At 32.3% G+C, this 18,637-nt stretch overlaps 1 protein-coding gene across 2 annotated transcripts; it reads left to right on the top strand.

The window, feature by feature from the left end:
• The first annotated feature begins 10,079 nt into the window (after positions 1 to 10,079).
• On the top strand, positions 10,080 to 16,378 carry LOC132063967 (H/ACA ribonucleoprotein complex non-core subunit NAF1). Of its 2 annotated transcripts, XM_059456761.1 has the most exons (5): positions 10,080 to 10,223; positions 10,436 to 11,027; positions 12,629 to 12,706; positions 12,862 to 14,096; positions 16,026 to 16,378. In XM_059456761.1, the coding sequence occupies exons 2-4, from the start codon at positions 10,458 to 10,460 to the stop codon at positions 14,092 to 14,094; spliced, it is 1,881 nt and encodes a 626-aa protein (XP_059312744.1). In that variant the 5' UTR covers positions 10,080 to 10,223; positions 10,436 to 10,457; the 3' UTR covers positions 14,095 to 14,096; positions 16,026 to 16,378. The 2 variants fall into 2 exon arrangements, with proteins under 2 accessions (XP_059312744.1, XP_059312743.1); XM_059456760.1 differs by having other exon boundaries at positions 10,144 to 11,027.
• The last annotated feature ends 2,259 nt before the right edge of the window (positions 16,379 to 18,637 follow it).

Here is an 18,637-nt window from a genome sequence, read left to right as displayed (position 1 = left end):
TTACATAGAGCGATGGGCAAATAGTTTTGGTGATCAGACTCAAAATTATTTTTGTTGTTTGGCTTAACTTATTTAGCTTAGCCACATTGGTTGACTTAAGATTTATAAGAAATTTTTTTAGATCCAAACATAATCCTTCTTATATTATTACTATTAGATAAATAGCTATTTTTGGAGGTTGAGTTAGTGTTCCGTCTTCCAACTGAATTAGTAATTTTTGTATTATTATTTCATTTCATTTCCCTTTTTATTCTTTTTCCTCTTGGGATTAATTAGATCTTTAGATGATGATTTAGAATATTATTTTGGGAAGGAAATGTACTAACAGCTGCTATTGTCAATATATTTGAGAAATAAATATTGGATCTCTTTCTCTCTCTGTTTATCTTACAACATTGTTTTATTTTCTCTTTTATTCAGTGTCATATTTGAATTAGTACTCCTCGCCTTAATTTATTTGACACTCTTTTCATTTTTTCTCGGTCTAAAAATATAGACATTTGTCGAAATTTCGTAACTATTTAACTTTAAACTTCTCTTTTAACCTTAATATATTGATTTATAGCCACTAAAATTTTTATGACTTATTTTAGCCAAAAATTAAAAAAATCTTCATTTTTCCTTAAATTCCGTTCCCAATTACACACCTTCACATAAATTGGGACGGAAGGAGAGTGTAATTCTTTTTAAAAAAAACTTGTTTTCATCATATATTTACACCAAACAAGTAGATGTATGATGTTTTTTTATACAGACTTTTCAACTTAACCATGGTCAACAAATTCATATTTTCACTTTACCGTTGAGTATGTTTGGAAAAACAAGACTATTTCGTTGAATAAGGTATTAATACTTCAATTGCCAAAATGAGCTGGGAATTGCCTAATTTCAGCTAGTTACAGCAAGGTAATTTACTGTTCTAAACCAAAAAGTACAATACTAACATCCAAAATAAATACTGTGAAACAGCAGATGATGGTTAAGCCAACCATTTAATATACAACAACCAACAAACCAAGTTTTTTTCATTTTTAATCTTCACAAAGGAAAAAGTACCCAAAGAAAGGCAAGTGTTCTCATACTGTGCAACTAAAATAGTACTAGTAGTAAATAAGGGATAGAGTCAGAGTAGTAGTAAGCATTGGTATAGAATGAATATGGCAGATATTGGTCAGGTAGATCACATGCCAAGTGCCTTACAACTGAAGAAAATATAGCTGTATTTTGTTGGTGCTCATAATAAATGCACTTTTAGTGTATACATCTCTGTTTCTTTGAAGTTTCTTTCTACAGTGTTGATAAATTCCCATAAAAATACAACAACTTGTTACACAACTGCACTTTACCCCATGGGCCATGCATATACAACAGATACATCTTGAGAGAGGATAATCCTCAGTACAGAATATGAGAACATCATGCTATTTGGGATTACTGCTGGCCAGTTTTCTTCATTAATAGTTGGTGGTCGTTTCAAATGTTATCAATGGTTGTAAATTAAATAGCTTCGTGATAAGCATATCATTTTTCTCCTGCGAGGCAAAGTTCAAAACCATGCAAGGGTTGAGAGCTAGCTCACTAGGTGAGCTCTCTGCCGTCCACAATTGAGATGGAGTATTCATATGTCATCAATAGCATAGTATTCCCTTCTCCTTAAGTAACAAAACAAATGCATACAACAAAGATATATTCCAGCAGGATGTATTTTCACTACAGGGGAAAAATTACCTTTTCCATTTTTTTCCACGTGTCTCAGTTACATGTCAACTTAAAATATATAGTCAGCATAGATAATATACATCTGAACTGGATTTAGTTTGTTTGTTAGACGTGAAGGACTATATTGTCTAGTAAGCCTTGAGATCATACAGATGTCGTTTAGACCACTAAAAAAGGCTAGAAGTAATGACGAATATATTTCGTCGCTAAATAGCAAAAGATCCTATTTAGCGACTATTAGCATAGATTAGCGACGGATTATAAAAATCTTATTTAGTGACGTAGCTAAATCCTTTTTTTAGCGATGATACTTGAGTTATGAGGAAGTCCTTTCTAAGTAAACTTTTAATGGATATTGGCATGGATAACTATTATGGACAAATTTGAACTTTTTTTCCTCCTTTTAAAATTTTATAAGAATATGTCAATTTTATAATTACTATTTATGAATAATCATATTGTGTCATCTCGAGTAAGTTTTATGCCTTTGACTTCATTGGTATGGAGTAATGGGTTGCCATATTTCTGCAATATTACATGCTGTCCTACGTGAAGAGTATTTTGACTTTGTTACATTAAATAAATATAGTGTATTCCTATATTTTCTATAAAATTATAAGATCTCTCATGTGAGAGAAAGAATATATTTATAAGAAAAAGAAGGTGGCTCTTTAAAGGCTTCATCAGATTGGACCAGCAAAAATAAAAAATCAGGAGCTTTTTTTTTTCTCAGTAGAGACAAGTTCCTATAATAAATCTCAACTTGTCCACTGTGCTAAAATATATACATTGTACTCCCTGATTGAACTAATATCAGTAACTAAAGTCTGTGGACTATGATCTAAAGTAATTCTTGGATTGGTTTTCAAATCACAGTCACTGCTAAGTGATCAGAATTTTTTGAGAAGTTGTTATAATTAAGTAGTATTTAAATTTTAATTACTGATCCCAACCCCCACTTCAATTCCCGAACAGAAGATTTTTGCTTCATGATGACAATATAATCAAGCCTAATTTAGACCAAACAGCTGCCTTTGACTTCTTGGACCATTGTACGATAATCAACACACGACGACATTAATATAATTTACATCAAGGTATATATATATTAGTATATAGTCTGAGGCTAAACTAAAATTAATGATGAAAAATTCTATTTTAAGTAGTCCATTTCTTCAGATCACTTTCACGTGGGGACAAATTACAACCTCATCCCTCACAAAAAGGAAAATGTACAATTCAATTAAGATTTCGTAAATGAGCGCAAGTCCTTTGTCTATATCGATCATGTCATTATATTATATATATAATTGATCACTAAGTCCTTCTCAACTTAATGAAATCTTTATTTCTCCAGCAGGAATAAATGTGGATGGCAATTTATCAACTCCATAGTCGTGAAGTTTATCACATCAAAAATGATTATCACGTTATATATTTATTGCTGAAACGGGTTAATAACTTGTCAAATTTACACTCGGGAGCACTTGACGATTACCTCATTTTCAAATATTGAAGTCATTATGTGTAACTTGAAGTTCGACCATCAATAGTATAGTTATAAATTATTGCTTTAGTGTTTGGAATACCGGTTTTCTTGGAGATGCGTGGGATAGAGAGCTCGTGATACCTTCCACCTACCCTTCCTCATCTGCTTTGAGAATAGTGTGAATGAAGAGTGAGCACAAGAAAATAAGAAGGCCCTCATGATATGGAGTCTCACACTAACTTGAGTTGTGCGGGAGAGACTAGGTTGAATAAACTCCCATGGGGTCAGAAAAATAACAAATTGTTTCCGACATTTCCACCATTAAATCATATCCATTCTGATTTTTGCCTCAAAATCTCTGCTCCTATAAACCCGGCATTAGTAGAAGTGGGTACGTAGTGACACTGGAGGTGGATGAACAATCCGGGAATAGGAGCAAATTCAACATTTATGATACACATGATTCATCTAACCCAATACTTTTGATGCAGAACATAAATTTATGTGGCAAAATTCACTAAAATTGCAACTAATAGTAAGTATGAATTTCAGTTTAACAATATAATGAATTTAAATGTTAAAAATCTTAGAGGTTGAATTTATAGTGTTTATCTTGAGACTTGGAGCCCGTTTGGATTGACTTATAGTTAACTTTATGTTCGTTTTATTTTTTGAGTGTTTGGTGGTAAACTTAAAGTCATTTTTGTGCTTAAAAATAATTTCAAAAAATAATTGAAACATTTGAAACTTTATCTCAAAAGCGAACATAAGGCGAAAACGAACTTTTATAAATTAAAAAAAAAATAAGTTAGGTACCCAACTTATTTTTTTTTTAGCCATAATTTCTTAAAATAAGTCCATCCAAACAGGCTCTTGGTCCTTCATTTGAAATTGTCCTTTTCCTGAAATACTGAGAGGGAAATTTTGTTAGTATTTCTAGTGAAATAATGGTTGTCAGTACCAAATTAAATTTAATCAAGTTTTAAATGGACAAGCGATTTTTTTTTTCTCCCTTTTCGGGCAGACCTGTTATCCTGTTATTAATTTATGGAGTGATGGGTTGCCATTTCTCCTTCAATTATTACCTGCAACGTTAACAATTACGTGTAGAGTGTTTTGACTTTGTCACAAAAAATTTATATATACACATTTCAATGTCAGCTATATATAAAATAATGGATCTCACTCATATGTCAAACAAAGAAGAATAATATATACATGAAACGGTGGATCTTTAGTCAGCAAATTGGCTCTGAAGTTAATCCCCAACTCGTCCACTGATCAAACCATGCTAAATTACAATCCAATTGCAAGATAAACAACTAATCTCTCATCCATCAACTGTCTTAACTGTATTCTGTGGCTTGTGATCAAAAGTAAACTGTAGCTACAAGTGGTTCAAAGCACAATGTTTCCTGTGTAATAAAAAAATAAATTAAACGCATTATATTATACGTTATATATGCTGACAACTTTTGGCCTTACTCCTTTTCCTTTTGCAAATTGCACCTCACTTGTCGAAGTAAAAAAATATCACATTAGTTCGAAAATACTTTTCTAAGGTAGCGAATCAAGTTCCCTCTAACATGACATTCTATTATACTAGCTAGTTGCACATCCTTCTCTTATAAGTTATGTCCTAATCATGTTTAATGTGAAAAGAATTTAAGGTTATATATGCAGTCCCTTCTCTTAAGTTATGTCTTAATCATGTTTAATGTAAAAAAATAGATTAATATACAGTGATAGTGTATATTTATTAAATATTACTATCAGCTAATCTCTGAAACATACATTAGTTAACATTTTTATCTGATTTTTTAATTAATATTTATCATAAAACTTATCTTTAATTACTTTAGATAATTTTTATAATATTAGTGCATAGGACTTAAGCTCTTATAAAATTGGATCCACAATTCATGTAACTATATTAGGTTAATTATATATATCTTTTAAATACTAATATTTAGATAGTTGTAGTTCCTTCCTAGTTAAGATAAACCATATGATTCAATTCAAATTGCCTCAATCAAGGCACTTTTCCGTCCAAATAACTTCAATTCTTTGAGACAAAAAAAATTAAAAACTTTAACTTCTTTTCCAAAATTCTCACGTCCAAAATCACTGGCCGGTGATCATCCCAACCCCCAATTAATAGAAGATGTTGACAATATGATTGAGTTTGACCCTAGCTATATGTCGACGATATTACTGTACAAAAACAACATCTAGACAATTCAAACAATTGCAACCAGAGTCTCTTGCTAAACTCTAATGTTGATGATATTATATTTTGAGGACTCCATTAATTAAGATGATCGCTATCTCATGTGGGGTCTAAATGCATCTCGTCCTTCTAAAAGAAAACTAGATGGGTGCTATGTTAGTGTGAATCAATTTTTATTTTTTTTTTGGTTATAAAAATAATTTGTGGAAATATTAGCACTTTTAGTCCTTTAAATATTGATAATTTAATTTTAGTTATTATAATTTGAATTAAACACATTTAATTTTTAATAAATTATAATTTTTTTATCAAACACATTTAATTTCCAAAGCATTTTTTTTATCTCTTCGACTGTGAAGCTTTACAAATTACTAATTATTAAATACTAAATCATTCAATTATCACTATATTATATTAAGTGTATATTGTTACTCTATATTTAAAGTAATAAAAATTCAAAATATAACGTAAAAACAAAGTGTTTTTCATTTAAATGTAAGTTTTTGTTTCAAAGGGTAGATTTATTTTTAAAAAAATGCTTAGTTTTTAATAAAACTTTATGAGGGAAAGGTTTATAGAAAATCTTTTCACATATTTGTGTAGCATTACATTTTGTAGAAGTGAACTAAAAAAACTATTTCTTGATTTACAAAAGAAAAGTGCAAGGAGTATTTGATTTAATCAAGTTTTGATTTTCGCAACTTACCAGCGCCAATAATTAATGATCCTGTTACTTTTCGTGATTAATTAAACTTCATTCCAAACCAAAGAAACATGGGTTAACTCAACTTTGTTGGCAAAAATGTTTAATATTCAAAACTTGAAATATTACTCACTACTTCCTGTTCAAATTTAATATCTTCTTTATTAGTCATGAAATTAACTTTTTTCATAAAAAATAAAAAGAACTTATTAAACAGGCACAGGCACAACATACAATCAAAGCTTTATGTGTAAGATAGCGAGAAGGACAAATTCCTCCATAAATGTATGGAATCAACTTCAAATAAAAAAGAAACTAAAAAAATTCATATCCTTCCAGAGTGAATGCGTTTATGAATACATTTACTTACCAAGGATATGTGAGAAACCAAAAAACAAAGTAAAAAAAGGTAAAGATAAATTTGTACTAATATGTGAGTTAGCTGCCATGCGTTGCAGAGTCAATGTCAAGTAGAAAAACTTCAAATGGGACCCACTTCTCTACAAAAGGAAGCAGACAATTCTGTGAAATTATAGAAATTGACAAAAATATCCATCGAGATATTCGAGAAATGACACAATTACCCTCAGTTGGATTTTAAACTCAATCAAGCAGACATGTTGCATCATACTCACTCTTCTATATAGTAGTAAAGAAGTAAAGTGGGGATTGTTTCCTCAACTAATGAAACTACGGGAAAGGTTCAAATATGCCATCGAACTATCGGAAATGGCTCACTTATACCACTCGTTAATAGTTTGGCTCATTTATGCCATCGAACTATCAGAAATGGCTCATCCATGCCATTTTTCAATAACGCAGGTTTTACAATACCAGATATGACACTTGGCCTCCAATTAGAGGTCCACGTCGTTTAATTAAACCAGCACAAATTTGTTGGTCGGGTTTTAGTTTAATTTAGGATTTAATTTGTGCTGGTTAAATTAAACAACGTGGACCTCTAATTGGTGGCCAAATGTCATATCTGGTATTATAAAACCGGTGTTAATGAAAAATGGCATGGATGAGCCATTTCCAATAGTTTGATGGCATAAATGAGCCAAACTGTTGACGAGTGGCATAAATGAGCCATTTCTGATAGTTCGATGGCATATTTGAGCCTTTTCCGATGAAACTATAACTAGTGCATTACAATTAATCACACAAGTCCCTTTCTATTTATTTAATGCAATCTTGATTTCTCAACAGGAAAATGTCGATACAATGGCATCATATCCATTCATGATATTTTACCATTTAGAAAATGAGCATGTCATTGTTGTGCTAGGTAGCTCTAATAAGGGCACTGGTTCTGCTTACACTCAGGACTACTAAAATATTTCAAAAATTTCTCAATACTATCATCTTCCTGTTATTTCGGGCGTACCTTTGATTCGTTGAGCGACAAGCCCTTTTCTACGAGACTTCCGGATCACTATGATCGATCGTGCGACTTCAATCTACCACACACCATCATGCCCTAGCTCAATTAGCATCCGAAGGTTTCTAGTATTATTTTGGATCCTTCTAAATGTAAATGTTAACATAATTTGAGAGATTTGTTACTTTAGAATGTTTGCATGTGGCACAAATTGTTTGTTCAAAAAATAAAATCAATATAAACATTCAAAAAGTGGACGGACTAAGGTACCCGAACACTTTAAATATCATGTTTTATCTCTGAACATGATCCTAACGTCTTGCAAATTCATTCACTCAATATGCTAGAGTGATCTAATTTTGTTCATTATTCCTTCATACCAAAATCTCATTTTAACCACCCTTCAGTAACTTTAGGGATAATTAGACCACTAAAACTTTATTTGCATTCAGCGTTTATAGCAAATCATATACTACTTACCATGACAAAGTCACAAATTAAGGTGAGAATGTGTATTAATTAACTATAACTTGGTAAAAAAAGTGTATGTGAAGATATGTGTCATGTATTTATCGAATTGGTATTTACCATATTAGACCCTTAAGATCTTTGTTTCTTTTCTTTGTCTGTTCATAGTTATTAAGTATTGACATCACTATTTAATTTCATATGCTTTTCGACTATCCAACCTATCCTTTCTAACTCAACCCTATAATAATGGGAATTTTTCACAAATACGGTGTAATACCCTAAATGGTACACTGTTTTGGGCTAGTTGGGCTGCTCCTGTCTCTCCCAAGGATGCCTTGTCCAATGGACCTGCTTCAAATATTACAATGGGCCGGGGAAGTGCACAAATAGCCGCTTTCAGGCCTACGGTTTAATATCGGTATATTTGAAGTTTAGTCATTGGTAAAAAAGTGTAATTAATAAAATATATCTTATATCATACATAGATAAATTTCAAATTATCGCGTCTGAAGTGACTCTCCTTGAGGCTAGAAGTTCTACTAAGAAACATATTCATCTGCCAATGAAAAATGAATAAAAGCAGATAAAAAATGAATAAAAGCAGATACACATAAGCATAAGTTGGTTTTATATACATTTTACCCAGTATTCCTCCTACTATTCAGAATGAGAGAGTAGGAACAAATAGAGATTCTATTGAACTTCTGTAAGGTAGCATGTACTCATGAAATAATTGAGTTGCCTATAAATCGGCTATTAGACATGTGAGTTAAGTCATTATTTTGGATCCTTCTAAATGTAAATGTTGACATAGTGAATAATTGTTGTCACTTTAAATGAATTTCATACATGTTAGTCAAAGAAAAAATAGATTATAAACGCAAATTATTTTAAAAGGTACCCGATACCTTAAATATCATGTATTATATCTGAACATGATCCTAACGTCTTATAAACTAGATAGATAGATGGAAAGAAATCAATTTTTTTCTCTTTATTGAGATTTGGATATATGCTCAATGAAATGTTTGTCCATTTCTTGTGTCATAATTATATATTCTACTTTTTATGAACTCAAGAAAAAAAATGTACATCTTACTATGAAAGAGAAAAACAGAATGTGTATTAATTATATATAAGAGGTAAAAAAAGTGTATGTGAAGATTTGTCAGTATTTACAATAATTTCTCAAATTTTTAAAATCTTTTTCATTAATTCTTTGTCTGTCATAGTTATTATTTATTTAAGTCATTTTTTTCATTGCTTTTCCGACTTTATTTTTAACTCAACCCTATAATAATGGGAATTTTCACACAATACGGTGTAATACCCTAAATGGTACTTTTGTAGTCCTTACAATAATTTTCAATTTTTTCAAATAACTTTTTAATTAATTACTTTTAGGTTCTAATCTTATTTATTTATGTCAATTTTTTGTTTTTGTTTTAAAATCTATCTTTTCAAAAGATAAATTTCAACCTCATTTTTCACGTTCTTTGATTTTTCGATTGGTACTAAGAAACATATTCATCTGCCAATGAAAAATGAATAAAAGCAGATACACATAAGTTGCGTTTTATATACATTTTACCCAACTTCCTCCTACTATTTCCTCCTACTATTCATGAGTGAAACAAATAATCCTATTGAATTAAGAGGTAGCATGTATCATAGTTGAGTTGCCTTAAATTATGTATTTATCTTAAATATATCATTAACTATGTATAATTATTTATTTAGAATTAAATAATGGTGAAAATGTAGATACATAAGTTATAATGTTAAAAGTTCAAATTTGATTTGAATTAAATAATTTCATCAAAACTTAAAATATTAAAGGATGGAAAGAAAATTTTGCTTTTATATAACTGAGATTTGGATATATGCTCAATGAAATGTTTGTCCATTTCTTGTGTCACAAATATATATTCTGACTTTTTATGAACTCAAGAAAAAAAAAATGTACATCTTTCGTATGAAAGAGAAACACAAATAAAAAATATAAATGAGATTAACTGTACATTTTACTTCAATTTCTATTAACCCAAGGGTATATTTGGACCAAAAACCAAACAGAGGACATATTTGTTCTATTTCCAAACTTTAGGGACATTATTTGCCTTCTAAATTATTCTGTTAAACCCTAGTAGGGTTTAAGAATCGTTTATTGCTGAATCAAAGCGCCCCAAAAATCTCGCATACAACACTTTCGGTACATTTATAAAGTCAGGTATTCTCCTATTATTAAAACTTACTATGAAAAATTTCTTGAAAACCCAATTTCTGTCACTTGAACATGGTGAATTTTCTTTACAATACCACAAGTGAAGAGGTTGAAGAAGATAAAAAGAACCAACCTTTTTCAGAGTTACTTTCTGTCCCTGATTTTGACGAGTTTTCTTTGTCTTTTGCTGATTCATTTCTTGATTTTGATTCCCTCAGTGATTTAATATCAGATAGCCCTATGTCTGATAAAAAACAAGAACCCATTGAGCTTAGTTCTGTTGAAGTTGAATTGAACAATATGGACAAGAATAATGGTGGGATTTTTGAGAAATTTGAAGTTCAAAGTGAGGTTCCTTTGAGTTGTTTGAATCAAGAAAAGACTGAAAGTGGGGTTTCTGAAAATGGTTTGGATAAGGGAAGTGATGGGATAATAGAGAAAGTTGAGTTGCCTGTAGTGGAGTTGGGGAGAGTTAGTATAACTGATACAGAGAATGAAAAAGTTGCTATAATTAGTAAGGATGAGGAAAAAATTGTTAATGAGTCTGGTGTTAGTGGAAGTATAGCGAATAACGAGTTAAAAGGTGATAAAGATGTGAGTGATAGTGATACGGAGTCTGGAAGTGAAAGTGAAAGTGCATCCTCTTCCTCGGCGGCGTCTAGTAGTGATGAGGAAGGAGATGAGAGTAGTTCGAATGAGGAAGAAGAAGGGGAGATTGTAGGGTCTGATCCTGATGAGATGGTTGCTTGGGATGATGATGAGGAGGACACTGGTGTTAAGGGACCTATCAAGTCTAAGAACGAGGTTCAGGTAATAATACCGCTTCATATGTAATTGTGGTTGCTACTGCATCTGTGAATTACTAATTGTTGCAACAACATTTTTAAGTGCTTGATGCTTCTGAACCATGGAATGCAATGGATGGTTGTTACATATGGTTTCATAACGTATTGTATTAGCACTCTGAAGAATAAACTTACAAAAGAAAAGTAGGGTACCATAATATAAAACTGGACTTTTCGTCGTTACATAATGGTGGATTTAATGATAGGATACAATAAAATTTAAGTAGCAAACAAAACAAACAGTGTATTTAAAGTAACAAAACGATACCATACAATAAGTAACAACTATCCATACAAGCTGTAAATTTCAGCTAAATAGCAAGAAAAGACATCGTTTATAGGGCTTCTACAACAGATGATACTCTAATTCAGTAAAGCATGGATATTGTTATGGAACTATAATTTTTTTATTTGAAGACATGTTTGCTTTTGGAAGACTTTACAAGTGCATACTAAATTAGAGAATGGACGAACATAGTTTTGAAGAAGAAAAAGATGCCATTATCTCTATTTTGTATCTGTCTGCTTATCTTTCGAAGGGCATCTTCATCAATCAGTATGGGATGATATTAATCTTCGTTTCAGAAATGTGACAAGCAAATCGAGTTTCTTCTCTCCAGGGAACCCTAACTTGCATGCAAGTCAACTTAATTGTATTGTTCTGGTTGCTTAGCTAATATTTTCTCCTGTTTACTTGAACCCTATGGTATTGCTCTGTAATCAGTCTGCTGCTCATTAGAACAGTGAAGCAGTATATGCAGGTATGTTTTAATAGGAAAAAACTAAATAAAGTAAAGCAGTTCATAGAAATACGGACCACCTGTTCCTACATTGCAGATTTGAAAACAAGTCTGGGATCTTTTTTTTTTGAATATTCGTGGGGTGCATTGGGTGATGCCAGAATCTTTCATAAATCTCCTGAGTTGCTGGCAAGTTCAAATGTGGAAAAAAGATTTAGAGCCCGTTTGGATTGGCTCATGGCTTTTGACTTATAAGCCAAAAGCCATAAGTTAGGAATTCTAGCTTATGGCTTATTTTTCTTGTTTTGGCTGAAAAACAAGTGCTTAAAAGCACTTTTTTATTTTACCCAAACATTCCAAAAGTGGTTAAAAGCTATTTTGGCTTAAAAGCACCTAAAATTAGCCAATCCAAACAGGCTCTTAAACAGATTTGGAGAACTATAAAGTTTGCATTATGTGGACTATCTGGTTTGAGAGAAACAAGAGATGCTTCGAATACAAAAATAATCCATTTTTCTTTTGTAAAGATTAGATGTTTGCAGAATCTTTATCTTTGGCATAGGAATAGGACAATTGGAAATTTGTCCCAGTTCATAGAATTATTTGATTTCTTGGGGATGTAAGGACTGGATGTAGTAATATTGGTACATTATCAATAAATTACTTTACCTTATAAAAAATGAAATAACTCACAGTAATATTTTGGGAACAAGTATTTGTTTTGTACACCCTGCGTGGATGATTAGCACATGAAAGTGATATTTTGGATTTGCTTTTCATGATCTATGTCAAAACGCAAAAAATTAACTCATATTGCTAATTGCAGGTTCTACCTCCAGTTCCGGAAGTGACTGCAACCTTGCAACCACAGCACCAGATGCAGCCTGTAGGAGTTGTGACATCAGTAAGACTAAAAAGCTGAAAGGCAAACAACGCAATGTGATGATACTTTTATTTTAAGCAGCAGAAACAAAAAATATTATTGCAAATGGTGATTGCTTATATTTAATTCAACTTTGTTATTTAAAGGACTTATTTAATCTATGTATGGTATGACAGATTCTCGGGGCCCAAGTTGTAGTAGAAGGGGTGGAGAAGCATACTCCTCTTTATGACGGTTCTATTCTCTGGATAACAGAAAGCAGATCACCACTCGGTATAATAGATGAGATTTTTGGGCCTGTCAAGAACCCATACTACATTGTAAGATACAATTCTGACAACGAAGTTCCCCCTGGAATCCACCCAGGCACCTTGATCTCATTTGTCCCTGAATTTTCAAGTCATATTTTAAATGACAACAGTCTCTACAAGAAAGGGTATGATGCATCTGGTGAAAATGATGAAGAGGTATCTGAGGACGAATTTTCAGATGATGAAAAGGAGGCTGAATACAAGAAAATGCTGAAAATGAAAAAGAGGGGCGTCACAAATGATCTTAAACCAGGAAACAAGAAAAAGGACAAAAGGAATCTAAAAAATCGATCTCAGACCTGGAAACAACATGATCAAGGTGCGGCTACAGATGTGCCACATGAAAATGGTAAACCATCAGTTGACCAAAGTCAACGTTTAATCCCAGCTGCTTCTGCTCCATTGGATCAAGGCATTCGTCCAAACGCCTCTCTTCAAGGACCTGGACAGAATTTTAGGCCTCCATTCCCTCGTATGGAAAATCCCCTTGGCTTAGCAGCACCGTCAAACGGAGTTTGGAATAATGGAATCCCATATCAGCAGCCCCAGAATATGGGCTTTCCTAACGGACTGCCGAATATGGGTATGCCATGGGCCCAACAAGGTCTTCCACAGCAAATGTTTCAAATGCCTACGCCAAATGCATTACCTTTTGATCAGCAAATAAATCCAACTCTTCCGCCCAACTTTATGTTCCCAGGTGGTGTACCAAATTTTGGTGCAGGGCCATCATTTGCTGCACCTTGGCCTGCCTTAGGACAAAATGTTTTTGGTCAAACACCTTTGCCAATGGGCTTACCAGGCCAATTTACTCCTACGCCCATGAATTTTGGAGGTCAGATACCAGCAAATGGACCACAATCAGGACAGAACAATAATTCACAACCAGGCCAATTTACTCCTACACCGATGAATTTTGGAGGTCAGGTACCAGCAAATGGACCACAATCAGGACAGAACAGTAATTCAGGTCCTGGCTATAATAATGGTTCTCCAAACTTCAATCGAGGCGGTCATTCTGGTGGTGGTCGGAGAGGAAATCACAGGGGTGGTGGCCGTTTTGGTGGTAGGAGGGGAGGCAGGTCACAACGTAACTGAAGGTGAAAGCCTTTGTAACTTTTATTTAAAAAGTAGTAGTAGATTTACGGTTTTACTTTCCCTTCTCCTCTAGGGATCAAGTGTGCAGGACTATTCACCTTTTTATAGCTTCATCAAATGTAATGCAATTTTGTCCCAAATTTTACATGTTTGCTCTACCAAGCATTGGCCTTAGGCGGTGGTTCTCATTTTTTTCCTTGAGTGATCGTGGAGTGTGATGGGGTTGGGGTACGATGCAAAGAAACAGATGTGGTTACTTCCTTTTTCTTTTTTATTTCCCACCGGGTTGATACTCGCTTTGGGGCTCGATTAATTCGTGATTTACGCTGGGAAGTTCCACTTGGGAGGGTAAAGCGCTACCTCAGGATGCAAACTTGCGACCTTTGGTTAAGGACGGAGGGGGTATTTATCACCCCCACTACAACCTTTGGTGGTAACAGACTTGTGTAGCAACACTGACGTGGAAGTCTTGATCATTTTAAGCAACCATGTCATCCTGTAGAACCTAGTCATTGGCATTTTGCAGCTTTTGCATGCTGTGCAACTTGTATGTTAGGGAGAATTATACTAAGAAATACTCCCTCCGTTCCATAATAAGTGTCACCTTAGCCAATTTTTTTTGTCCCTTAATAAGTGTCACCTTAGGAAACCAAGACATAAATTGACTATTCTTAGAAGTTGAGAGATTTCCGTGTCCAATATACCATTCTGTATTTGCATACAAAGAATTATATATTGTAATGTGAAGACTTATTTCACCCTCCAAAAGTTTCTCAAAAATGAAACTTATTTCAACGCTCAAAGACCAAGTGTTCCTGGATGACTGATAGCATACAAGTATCGTCGAGAAATGGTTAAAGAACCTTATATTAGACAGGACAGTACTGAACCTGAGAGGAAGGGACAAGCGGTCTTTTATCAGTTTATCTACGTTTGTGATGCTCTATTTTTCTATTTCTGTATGTATGTATGCTCTAGAGATGAATAGAGTAGCTCTTCCACTAAAATTAGTTGAAGTTCATTTTAAGATGTTGGATGTAATATTAGTTTGATAGGGAGATATTCAAGGAATATATTACACTCACACCCCCAACCACAAACAGGAAAAGGAAAAAAAGTGCTTATTCTGGGGTGGGAAGGGAACTCATATGCCCTTGCTCCCACATCCAAGTTAAATGGCATTGTGGTTATGATGATGTATGAAGAGTTAACGGATAAAGGATGATTGGAAGTAAAGCTTAAATGCAGATATTACTGCATTTAAATAGCTATCAATTTCTTGTCCAGAAGTAGTGTCTCCCAAAGAATTCTGTTTTCTAATCACAAACCCATGGGATCTCTGCTAATGGTCAGAACTTGCTTCTCTAGTTGAGAGTGCTTTTTGCTTGTTAGATTTGGAAGTCAACCACTTAGTCTTGAGAGAAATAACTATTTATTGTGAGAATTGGAATTTTATAATGCCATCCTAGAATTGAGTTGGACAGGCATTAAGAAATCTGGTCTTGATGCCCTTGTAATTGGATCTACTCCACTCTACTTTCTTGGTTTGCAGCAGTGTTGCCCCTTTCACTCTGTTAGATCTGAAATGTTATAGTTCCAAGTGACGTAAAACAATTCGTTGACGCATGTCCCAGCGTATTAGTTGGTAGAATGCCAAGTGATGTACAGGAGTTTGCTGATGCATATCCATCTTATTAGGTGGTAGAAAGCTTTCCTTGTTACTTAATATGTCGTGTGACAGATGTATGCTTTTGTAGTTGTTGAACTAACAAAAGCATTCAATTTCAATGTTACCAAAATGTGGTAATTTGTTCTCTTTTTCTTTCTCTTGAAGCCTGTTGAATGGGAGAGTGATGATATTGTCTAAAACTGATTTCATCTTAGTCCTCAAAATGTCTGATTGTTTCGTGTTTTTAATTTATATGTTTCAGAGTTTCATGTGATGATGAAGAACGGGCAAGCCGTAGGTTGTACAGGGAGGGCATGTTCTCGTTCTCCGACATGTAAAGGTTGCACCACCTGTGTCTGTTTTGGTCGCGAGATATGTTGATTTTCAGATTGCAGTTGCCAGACGTGCAGTGATTTTACAAGGAATGCAAAAGCCTGATTACTCTATAATTTGTTTCCAATTTAAATGGGGTATGTTTTCCCCATCATTAATTCATCTGAACCCCTACTGCTCATGTTTTTGCTGACTATTAATCCCAAATTTACATTTACAATCAAAGGCTTTTCTCTCTATAAATATATTTGTGCATCTGCATCATGCATGCATGCTAAGATATTTGACTGTTCCCATTTTGATTTCTTTGGAGCTGGTGATTTGTAGGTAAAAATGTACGTGGTACATATTGTGAGGTTCGTTAATTTGGACCATTTGGTTCTTACTCGTATATGGTGCACTGGTGATTAAAGAAAGAATAAACCTGATCTTGAGCCCGTTTGGATTGGCTTATAAGTTGCTGAATATAAGAATATAAGCTTTATTATAGTTTATTTACGAAACGTCAAAACATAACATTACAAATCCTATACAAAACATGCTTTATATTTTAAAAATCATTTTTTAAAAAAATATTTTTTTATTTTTTTAAAAAAAAATTTTTTTTTAAATTTATTTTTATTTTTTAAAAAATTAATTTTTTTTTTTTTTTCAAAAACTTATGTATGAAAGTTGTATGAAATGTGTATTCTACGCTCGAGACTTAAAAAAAGTTTGCTCAAAATTTAGTGTATGAAAAATGTATGAAATGTGTATATCTCGTTCAAGGCTTAAAAAATCCGCTCAAAATTGTGTGTATGAAAACAATATTTTGTATCTTGCTCATGTCTTAAAATTTCGCTCATTTTTCATGTATAAAGTTCATGTTAGATTTACGTTTAATAAAAAATAACGTTGTATATAAGCTTTGATACGACATTCAAAACTTAAAATAATCGCTCAAATTTTTGTGTATGAAATATGTATATCTTGCTTCGAGGCTTAAAAAGTTATTTCAAAAATGTATGAAGAACGTATGAAATGTGTATATCTTGATCAAGGCTTAAACATTATGCTTAAAATTTTATGCATGAGAATGGTATGAAATGTGTATATCTTCCTTATTTCTTCACATTGTTTGTATATAAATTTCATATTAAAAAATCATTAAATACAATATTTTCAAAATTTTGTATATGAAAATTATATTAAAAATTTTGCTCACACATACACATTTCCTTTCATACACCATTGAGCAAAAAAAAAAAAAATTAATATTTAAAAAATATATATAAAAATTATTTTTTATATTTTTTATAAAAAATATTTTTTTTAAAAAAAAATATTTTTTTTATAAAAAATATATATATTTTCGAAAAATATATGAAAATCCTCATGTTTTGTAATATATCGTTATGTTTTGTAAATAAGGAAAACTATCGTTACGTTTCGTAAATATTTAAAAGTTTTTATTATTATAAAAATGGAAAACGACAAAAGATGGTGCCTACTACCATTAAAGTATTTTCAAAAAGATTGCCCTTTTTTTCCTGTTAATGTTATATTATATTATAAAGAGCACCCAATTAATTTAATTATGCCATGTAAAATAAAACTTATATTTGTCTGTGTAAACATCAAATGTACGCTCTGTACTGATAGAGAAAAAGAGAAACCATTTGTAAATCTCTTTATTAATGGAGGATGGATTTGCAAGGCTGAATCAGTCTTTTTCCATGAAAGCACAGAGTCACTGACATCGTCATCACTAGGAAGCCGGACATGATTTGAAATCATGATATAAAATCAATGCTTTAAATTTATGATGATTTGAAGTTGAAGTTTTGTTTGGACATGTAATTTGGATTTTTTTAATTGTATTTTTTCTCTTAGAGATAGAAATTCCACAAGTTGTGAAAATCATCAAAACTTTCTCAATTCTTATATAATCTTATCAAATGAGTAAATCATAGTTCATAATAAAATTAATACGCTACTAAAAGGCCTTTTTAAAAAATACAACATCAATTGATCAAATTTTAGTTCAATAAAAAAGAAAATTGAACATGAATTGTAGTGTAATTACTCTTTAATATAATCCTCCCACATGGTTGGTAAGAGTAAATTTGTTATAAATATATTATTAACTTGCAGATCTTTTAATGTTTGATATAAATAGTTAGTAAACATGATTGGTGAATATATCTACCAACTTATGAATATTTTTTTTTTACAATATAAACTTATGAATCAAGTTTTACATTTAAAAAATTTGAAATCATGTTTTGAATCTCAGATCATGACTTTTTAGATGATTTGGGATTTAAAATCATCCTATAAATTTGAAGTTGAAATTTTGTGCAAATTGCATAAATAAATGCCTATTGAAAATCACCATTTATGCATGTCGAAACCCCTGCAAAAGGAGCAAAAGCATAAAACTTAGTACTTTTGGCAAGCAAAGTAGAACTTTAGTGAACACACCAAATGTACATGCGAAAAGCTACGACAGAGTAGTTTTAAAGGAACATGTACCCACCTCCACGTCTTTGTCAACTAGAC

The sequence above is a fragment of the Lycium ferocissimum genome, chromosome 7, assembly GCF_029784015.1.
Source record: "Lycium ferocissimum isolate CSIRO_LF1 chromosome 7, AGI_CSIRO_Lferr_CH_V1, whole genome shotgun sequence".
Taxonomy (NCBI): domain Eukaryota; kingdom Viridiplantae; phylum Streptophyta; class Magnoliopsida; order Solanales; family Solanaceae; genus Lycium; species Lycium ferocissimum.
This window is presented reverse-complemented; position numbering and strand designations above follow the sequence as displayed.

Coding starts and splice junctions, on each gene's coding strand:
- LOC132063967 (XM_059456760.1), top strand. CDS start 10,290: ATGGTGAATTTTCTTTACAATACCACAAGTGAAGAGGTTGAAGAAGAT. Junction 11,028..12,628: donor AGTCTAAGAACGAGGTTCAG/GTAATAATACCG, acceptor TGCTAATTGCAG/GTTCTACCTCCAGTTCCGGA. Junction 12,707..12,861: donor CTGTAGGAGTTGTGACATCA/GTAAGACTAAAA, acceptor ATGGTATGACAG/ATTCTCGGGGCCCAAGTTGT.